At 37.6% G+C, this 9,172-nt stretch overlaps 3 protein-coding genes across 3 annotated transcripts; all 3 read right to left on the bottom strand.

Annotated features, from left to right (window-relative positions):
* Positions 1–3,320: 3,320 nt before the first annotated feature.
* On the bottom strand, positions 3,321–4,739 carry LOC147480562 (uncharacterized). The gene has a single exon (XM_086578690.1). The coding sequence runs from the start codon at positions 4,737–4,739 to the stop codon at positions 3,321–3,323; it is 1,419 nt and encodes a 472-aa protein (XP_086434816.1).
* A 128-nt stretch (positions 4,740–4,867) lies between these two features.
* Positions 4,868–6,106, bottom strand: LOC147480563 (uncharacterized). Its single transcript, XM_086578691.1, has one exon. It carries the CDS (start codon positions 6,104–6,106, stop codon positions 4,868–4,870), a length of 1,239 nt encoding a protein of 412 aa, XP_086434817.1.
* LOC147480564 (uncharacterized) lies at positions 5,932–7,683 on the bottom strand. The gene is made up of 4 exons (XM_086580458.1): positions 7,639–7,683; positions 7,417–7,485; positions 7,268–7,318; positions 5,932–7,096 (listed from the first exon to the last, which is right to left on the bottom strand). The coding sequence occupies exons 3-4, from the start codon at positions 7,310–7,312 to the stop codon at positions 6,290–6,292; spliced, it is 852 nt and encodes a 283-aa protein (XP_086436584.1). The 5' UTR covers positions 7,313–7,318; positions 7,417–7,485; positions 7,639–7,683; the 3' UTR covers positions 5,932–6,289.
* Between the last annotated feature and the right edge of the window lie 1,489 nt (positions 7,684–9,172).

A 9,172-nucleotide genomic window follows, 5' to 3' on the forward strand; every position in this document is an offset into this window, starting at 1 on the left:
TTCTCAAAATAGCAGTGTATTTTCAATCTCTCTATTTTAAGATTTTAGAACCACCTCCCTTAATTATTTTAAATTTCTAATCAGTTCTTTCCTTTTTAAACAATTTGCAAAAAACTCTCCCACTTTACTAAAATTAGAATTAGTTTCATATTATTTAAAATAATTTAAAAACCCCATTCACATTCTTGAAATTATATTCAATCCCTCCTAATATTTTTATATTATTTTTTAGATTAAAACTAAAATTTAAAAAATCATACTATCGGAGACATAGGTTAGAGCGACAAAAATCATACTATCCGAGAATTATTAGAGCTTAACGAGTTTAAAGTAAAAAAAAAAACACCGATCATAAGCACGGTTGTTGATACTTGTATATATATATATATATATCTTTCACTTATAAATAAAACTCAGCAGAACGGTTTAGTTTCCTATTTTATCTTTAATTCGACTTCTATTTATGAACTCATGTACTATCTAATTGTAATATATGATGTTAAATAAGGGCATAGATGTCTTTCAATGTGTGATTATTTCTATTCTGATGGGCTTTTATGGATGGCCCACAACCTATTCAGATTCTTCCAACTCAATTTGCCATCTCTATTCACGATAACGCTCTTCCAAATTCCCAATTTCCAACTAATTAATTTCAATTGAATTTAGTGTAATACTTCATCTTTGAGTGATTTTTTGTATCAACTCATTCCATCGCTCATATAAATAATCCAAACTTTTGCTATTGGTATAGTATTGCTCTTTTCACATTTCATCGATTCTATTTCTACTATAATCATCAAGCTTATGAGTATTTAAGTTCTGTAATTTTTCTTTTAGTTTAAAAGCGGTTCATGAACTCGGTCTTTGCATTTTATTTATTTATTTATTTTTATTTTTAATTCATCATGTTTGAAATTACTATCTCTATATTGTTTAAATACTAGTGAATGCCCGTGCCAGTCGGCACTCTAGACACATTGCTTTTGAACAACACCCCAAGAGAGACCATCTCTATGGTAGCATTGGATCGATGATATAACCATTTCCAACAGTTTTATACTTCATAATCATTTCATACGCATACTCAAGTGAGTTTAATTATTGCAATTCTATGCATTTCATTTCTCACAAACCAACTCATTACACATACCCTTATATATTCATTAATTCAATATATATCAGAATGAGAATTATGAAAATAAAGGGAGAGAGTCTTCAATTAAGAGCATCATCTTTTTTTTTTTTTAAATAAAAAAAATCCAGCAGAGTCTCCTTTGTATTTTCAATATTTCAAAAACCTAAATCCTGTCATAACCTGAAAATCAAACAATACAATCCTCATAGATCAACCATACCAAAATATATAACTTCATATTTATACATAACACAAATTACTTCTAAAACTAAAAGACAACTCATTAAACATTAAAGAAGACTTTGCATAATTTTTCACCTAGGACTAATTATAGTAACGAAAGGGAAAAATAAAATAAAATAAATACTCCACGCTCACTGATCGAGTTTCTCATTTCTCTCATTCTCCCCTCTATGCATACTGTTCACACCATTCTGCTACCATATGGATAAATGCGTCATGGAACAAAGACTACAATCATGCATTTGAAAAATTATGGCAATTTAACTTTGTACACGCAAACAAACCACATACACATGATTTTTAGACTTGATACATTTAGCATATTGTTTACAAAAGAGATGGTTCTCAAAATAAAATAATCTCTATTCTTATTTTTAAGTATCCACGCTATCATAAAAAAAAAAAAAAACTATCATAAAAACTTACATAGCATATATATGGATACAACATATTCTTTAATTTCTAAACCAATAAAAGTAACATTCTTTAATTTCTCACTCACCTTTTCTCATTGGTATCGATGTTCTTAGAGAAGAACTTACGGGTATCGACATTTGTGGTACAATTTCTTGCATTAGGTGGAAGAAAACGGATATTCTTTTGAAGAAGTACATCCGGACATGGCCACATAGAGTTGCCCATGACTGAAAACCGGTGTCCTCAAATCAATGCCAACATATTTTCTTGGTGACCTTGCGACTTATTAATTGTCATGGCATAAGCTAGTCGAACAGGAATTGTCGCCTTGATAGTTTGAAAGGCAACTCTCGAATTTGAGGGAGCCGGAGATATTCTTGGGATGAGTACGGATTTCCGCTTTCTCTCCAGTCAAAATTTTGGCTTGAAGGACTTTACTTGCACATTGAAGCACCATAAGTCGTGTCCCATTGCAAAGGCCATCTTTAGGTGCTATGTTCCTGAGCAACATTATAGGGCATCCAGGTTTTAACTTGAGATTGAAAGGTGGTAAGCTAGAAGGGTCGAGGGAGTTGAGAAACTCGGTGGGATAGTGAGCCCCACTTGGATTATCAATATCATCTTCAATAATTTTATCTGCAGCCAAATACTCGAGCGCTTCACCAGGGAACAAATTCAGTGCAACCTCATTAATTGCACTCACATCATCATTACGGGCAGCAAGAATAGTACGATCAGTTAAGAAAGTTGGAGACGGTGTGTCCATAACATCCAATTGGGGATAGACAGAGAAGATGAGTTCTTGGATATTGGTACACTTGCGGATTCCATTTGGCAATTGTACGCATTCTTTGGGATTCGAACCAATCTAAATGAATCAAAGCAAAAAATGAATTCATTAGTTTCTAAAATAGTTCGTTTATATATGGAACTAATAGAGAAAAACCATTCTAATTAGAAGGCATTAATAGCACACCTCCAACAAAAAATCGGCGAATTCGACATTCTCAGACTCCGCCATTTCAAGCCGCATGTTCTGTACCAAGTGCAAAATTTCTAAATAACTCCAAAGGAAAGAGCGCCGTAGTGATGCACCAACAAATTGCTCTCTCTGGCCTAACGGTATAACAGGTAGTGTTTGTCGAAAATCACCACCAAGAACTGTAGTGATACCACCAAATATCTTCTTGTTTCCACAAATATCTTGAAGTGTTCTATCCACAGCCTCAACACAGTATCTATGTTGCATGGGCACCTCGTCCCAAACAATTAGTTTTGTTTCTTTAAATAGGTCAGCAAGGTCAGAATGTTTAGTGAAGCCGCAAAAAGTGGTATCCATCACATCAATTGGAATTTTAAATGTAGAATGAGCAGTGCGTCCACCAGACAATAACAGAGATGCAATTCCCGATGATGCCACCATGATAACAATAAGGCCCATGCTGCGGCAGGCCTTTGCAATTGTATTATACAAAAAAGTTTTCCCTGTACCCGCTCCATTCAAAAGAAAAGTTTGCCCTTGTCACCATATCTTGAATCGATCAACAATGTAAGCATGAAGTTGTTCGTCATTAAGACGACTCACATCAACTGCAGCCTCTTCTCCTATGCCTTCATGCTGAAGTTGGCGTTGCTCCCAAATGAGCCTATTGCCAACAATTTTGCTCCAATCCTCCTTTTGCTTTGGCATGGGCGGGAAATCTTCCAATGTCTTCCCAGATTCTAAAAGGATTTGTTCCACCAAATATAAGCCGTAATCTGTTATTTGCTCATCAGTTGGATCTGGGATGCCATGTTTTGTTCGAAGCCAGTGTCCAAGATCATCACATATACTCGATGCAAATTTGCTCCAAAGTAGATCTGGTCGTAACGGATGACACTCTAAAAGAATTACACAAAACAACCTCCGTAGTTGATATCCAGTTTTCATTATCGCCGCCTCTTCTAGGCATTGTATCCACTCATCATCAGCTTCCAACAGCCCACGGGCAATACATGCTTCTTTGTATGTGTTGTACACGGTATCACCAACTTTATAAAGATATGCAAAGGAGGTAGGCCCTTTTACAACAGTAAGTAGCAAGCGTAGATAAAACCTCTCCCCGGCATTAGGGCTTGCAAAATACATCCTACCAATGGAAGGTCCCTGAGTCCTAGGAGTCCACTCTTGAGAGTCTTTGTGGAAAACATAGTGTCGTGGAAATTCTTGATAGGTATATGCTCGTGCATCTGGATCTTCATCACAACGTTTAAAGAAAGTTGTTAGCGTTGAAGTTTGGTCTCTGGCTCGGGCAAGAATTGCATCCATAGGCTCTTTGCTATTGAAAACAACCCTATGCATACCTTCCAAATGAAGCGCCAATCGTTGGACACTTGGAAACTCTTTATGCATTGGATTCTGAAATAGATGCCATGCAGCTTCTGTTGGTCCAATGTACCTTGCATCGATATATTGCTGAATCTCATCATTTGTTCCTACCGCCACCACTGTTGCTTTGTCATAGCCTTTGTAGATGTACTTGTTAATATATTTAACAGCTTGACACGATGCACAAACTTCAACATTGATATGGCAGTCAAACATTTCAGACAGATATGCATTATAGGGAACAACATCTCCATTATCAACTTTAACCATTTTATTCTTCCTCTTCACAAAATATTTCTTGCCGATTGTCGCGCCGGTAAATGGAATACCCTTTTTATCCATAATTGTTTCCTCCACAAACTCTTTTGGATAGCCTTTGGTGCATCGACCATTTTCCATACATGAAGCACTCGGATCTCGATCACCACAGGGGCCATGAACCATGCACTTTTTCACTGTTTCAAATAATGCAGGGTGGGTGTCGAGGTCTGGGAATTCAGCACATACAAATTTATCCACTTGCTCACTATTTCGAATCTTGTCATCATGCGCGAGAAATAAAAGGCAATGCATGTGTGGAATACGTGCAGCTTCGAAATTCAATGGTATAAACATATGCAACCACCCGACCGAAGATATCATTCTTCAAGATTTCTTTCATAATTGCTTTTCGTTTCAGCTCGAATACCCGTGCAACTATTTCAGGCGAAGTGTTGAAGTTTGGTGTTCCTTGAGCGATCTTTAATTTCACGCCAATTAGGGTTTGCGGTCACCGTAAGAAAAATATCGGTGCTTATAGTGCGGGTGATAGCCATTGAATCTTGAAAAATCTTGTACATGTGCCTTGGACTTCCAACATGCGAGGAAGGCAAAATGAACCGTTGGCCAATTTGATCAGGACTTAATCCCTCAAGTGCAACATCTGTCAAGCACTTGTACACATCCGAACGGATGGTGTCTTGATTTAGTCTAATATATCGTAGACGGTTCTGTTCATATGCAGCCCAAGCATCAACAAAAAATTCATGCAACAATTTACACCCCAGCAAGATGGATGAGTACTTTGTGGGTCGTTCAAACAAACGGTAGGCGTAATACAATAATTGGGTGAGTCTTGCATTGCTTGGAGCATTTCTCTTGACGTCCCACAACTTTAAATCAGGTGACCAACCCAAATCCCCATAAGGAAACAGAAGAACATAATGCAAAGGCAAATAAGCGGGATGATGACATTCGCTTATCCGTTCCAACTCATGCCCTCCTCTCAAACGAAGTACAATATCACGCATGGCATTAACCTTACTCCCATCTCCAGGCAATATCACTGCGATCTCATCAGTTGTCGGAAGATTGTACCTTCGTCTATCCGAACGCGGATCATAGTGTAGATGGACCGAAACATTGTTATTCTCAGAAGCATTTTCAGTTAAAACCTCAAATGCTTGCTTATAGATATCACAAAACTTGTGGGTCTCCAGAAGAGTTTCTTGTACAGTTTTCAACACTTCCCTTGACAAATTCGGGTTGCGATTGTGGCGGTGATCCAAAGCAGCTAGGGGATCATAAATATAAAGTTGCGAAAACTTAGGTTCCATCCCCGGATCGGGCAACAATAAACCGATTTGGTTCCCGCGAACTCCCCATGGGGATGATGAATGAGGTTGGACCGCCCATGTAACACCACGATCGTTAAATTTGCAACCAAGGCTGGTAAAGGCATTACACACATTGTATTGCCGAATCTGCTCACGGAATAATCTTGCACGTTTATTAGATCCTTCGAATAAAGATTTAAATGCCGGAGGCAGTGGAGAAAGAAGCGGTAGCTTAACTTTTCCTTGTAAACAGCAAGTTCCAAATAAAGGTCGGTTGCGCCTTGATTTCGATAACTGTTCATCTTTCCAATGAAGGGCCGAACAAAATGGACAAAGAACATCCATCTTTCCCAAAAAGTGACGGCGATTTGGAACTGGAAGCGCATGACCTCTATGAGAATTAAGAATTTCTTCTTCACTTTCGTCAAATACAGTTATATCATGATCACTGCAAAAATAGACCCATGATATATCACGTTTTACGATATGTTGAAACCTAACATAAGAGTGAGAATTTAAGCACTTAACTTACATAGTGTTATCCTCACAACTTTGCATTGTTACATCTTTTGTGACTGGAGGCTGGTTTTCTCTGTAAGAGATATCATACATTGATGAAGAGGACCCAACTTCGTACGTTGACCTCGTCTTCTTAAAGGAATCTGCTATGTGATCAGACATAACATCTTTTTCTCTCTGTCTCCGATTTTGTTGTGCTATAGTCATTTGATCGTGATTTAGAGGCACTTGCATTTCCCTTTCTCTTCGAAGACGTTGTGCAATAGATCGCCGATTAGGAGGTGCAATAGATCTTTGACTGGGAGGCACAACAGATAACATATTGGGAACCGCAATAAAACTTCGATTAGGAGGCATAACATATAACCTAGTGAGAACTGCAGTGGATCTTCGATTAGGAGGCACAACAGATAGCCTATTGGGAGCTGCAGTAAATTTTCGATTAGGAGGCACAACAGATAGTCTATTGGGAGCTGCATTAGATCTTCGATTATGAGGCACAACCGATGGAGAAGGAGTAGATCTTCGATTATGAGGCACAACAGATGGAGAAGGAGTAGATCTTCGATTATGAGGCACAACAGATGGAGAAGGAGTAGATCTTCGATTATGAAGCACATCAGATGGAGAAGGAGCAGATCTTCGATTAGGAGGCACATATACTAAATTGGGAGGCGTAGCATATCTTCGATGGGGAGGCACATATATCGGATTGGGAGGCGTAACAGGATGTCGTGCTGTGGAATTGACTGTGTGAATTAACAACTCCTTTCCCTTCTCTTTCATTTCTCCAGTTTGTGGTAATGAAGTGGCGACCTAAGATACGCCCGTTAATATGTTGATATAGTTGTACTCGTAAATAACAAACAATCAATATAATGATAGATATGTAACTTGACAAATATATATGTGTGAACAAATATATGTGTGTGATAGATATTAAAGTGGTTATGACACAAAGTGAAATCACATAATAGTATTTCATACTGTTGCAATTCGCTCTTGCACAGCCTGAATTCGCTCTTTCACCATGATTGCCTAGGAAGGAAATTATACAGAAAGTTAAATGGTATAATAATTGAAATGATGGTTTAATAAGGGGAGTTCTGAGAACAAAAGCGGGTGAAATATTATACCTGGAATATTGGTTTAGGGGATTTCTAACCAACTTCTGTGAAACTCAAGAGAAGCTCATGAATATCCTCCTGAACAAAAAATCAAATTAAGTTCAAACAATGTTGTAATAGACTGATTCTCATGATAGACAATATTCAAATGACATTTCAATTCCCGTAAATAACAAACAATCAATATAATGATAGATATGTAACTGGACAAAAGCGGGTGAAATATTATACCTGGAATATTGGTTTAGGGGAGCTCTAACCAACTTCTGTGAAACTTCGAGAAGTTCATGAATATCCCCACGAACAAAAATCAAATTAAGTTCAAGCAATGTTGTAATAGTCGATAGATCGATTCTCATGATAGACAATATTAAATTGTCATCGAAAATCGAACTACACATGGTCATTGTAGAGAACTTGCTTCTTGGTAAGAACAGTGTAGATGGATAATTGAAATATCTTTCGACGTATTGTGAAAGTGCAGCATGAAAATTTACTGTTTAGTTCCATTTTAAAATAATAACCTAGGAAGAAATTGGTCGCCTCTAATGTGAATGGTACGCAGGCATCTCCAGCAACACTAATGATTGTCAACCCACCCAGCTTCTATTGACACTACATGAATGATACAGTTGTAACACTACATAAATACGGCCTTTATTTCTTCCAACATTTGTAACACTACATGAATGACACTACATGAATGATACCCAGCTTACATAAATACTACCTTTATTTCTTCCAACAGTTGTAACACTACATGAATGACACTACATGAATGATACCCAGCTTCTAAAACATTCAATTCTACTCTTGAAACATTCAATGCATTCAATTCTACTCTTGAAACATTCAATTCTAAAAATAGACTCACGTAATTGCTGCCTTCTCTGCTGGTAATCAAGCCTTCTTCTGCACTTGGCCGCTATTGGACTGGAGATTATTGGGACGCTGCTGATGCGTTAAGTCGGAAAGCAGAGCTTGTAATGGTAAGCGTGAAACTTATGTGGCGACTACTCTTGAAACATTCAATTCTAAAAATAGACTCACGTAATTCTTTGCCTTCTTCTTTTGGGCCGGCTATTGGATTTCGAGATTATTGGGACGCCCGATCGTTAATTCGGAAAGCGAGCTCCTCGAATAGAATAATGAAATGGTAAGCGTGAAACTTATGTGGCGAGATCTAAAGCACAATCAAACTTACGCCTGTTGGAGAAGAAAGGAAGGGGTTTTTCAAACTTACGCCTATTGGAGAAGAAAGGAAGGGGTTTTTCTAAAGAGAAATTGCTGGGTTTTGCACAACCGTTAGATTTGTCTAAGATAGATCTGGACCGTCCTTTGTTTATAATTTTATCCGGTAGTGCTAAAAAAAAACCTTAGCTTATTAGATAGATTTCATTATTGTATTTATTAATGTATATGCGTTCTCCAGCAGGTGTCATCATGTTGACCGATGTTGCGAAAAACATTGGTCATTGTCCTCTATCAAGTAGAAGATTAACTGATGAGCAACGTGAGCGGAGACGCCTTTATGAGCGAAGATAGAATCTTAATAAGAGTAAAGATCAGTTGGCTTCTGATAGAGAACGTCGTCGTATTCGTTATGGACAACAAATGGTCGAAATGATTGCAGAGCAGAGGTCCCAACTACGAGAACCAGAGCGCCTGAATTATAGACGACAATTAGTGAATGAAAATGGCATTTGATTATGAACTATACTGACGGTGATATTTACGTACTGATTAAATGTTTATCATCTTATAT

Source organism: Coptis chinensis, chromosome 8, assembly GCF_015680905.1.
Source record: "Coptis chinensis isolate HL-2020 chromosome 8, ASM1568090v1, whole genome shotgun sequence".
Classification (NCBI taxonomy): Eukaryota; Viridiplantae; Streptophyta; class Magnoliopsida; order Ranunculales; family Ranunculaceae; genus Coptis; species Coptis chinensis.

Coding starts and splice junctions, on each gene's coding strand:
- LOC147480562 (XM_086578690.1), bottom strand. CDS start 4,739: ATGCATTGCCTTTTATTTCTCGCGCATGATGACAAGATTCGAAATAGT.
- LOC147480563 (XM_086578691.1), bottom strand. CDS start 6,106: ATGGATGTTCTTTGTCCATTTTGTTCGGCCCTTCATTGGAAAGATGAA.
- LOC147480564 (XM_086580458.1), bottom strand. CDS start 7,312: ATGGTGAAAGAGCGAATTCAGGCTGTGCAAGAGCGAATTGCAACA. Junction 7,097..7,267: donor TGCAAGAGCGAATTGCAACA/GTATGAAATACT, acceptor GGCGTATCTTAG/GTCGCCACTTCATTACCACA.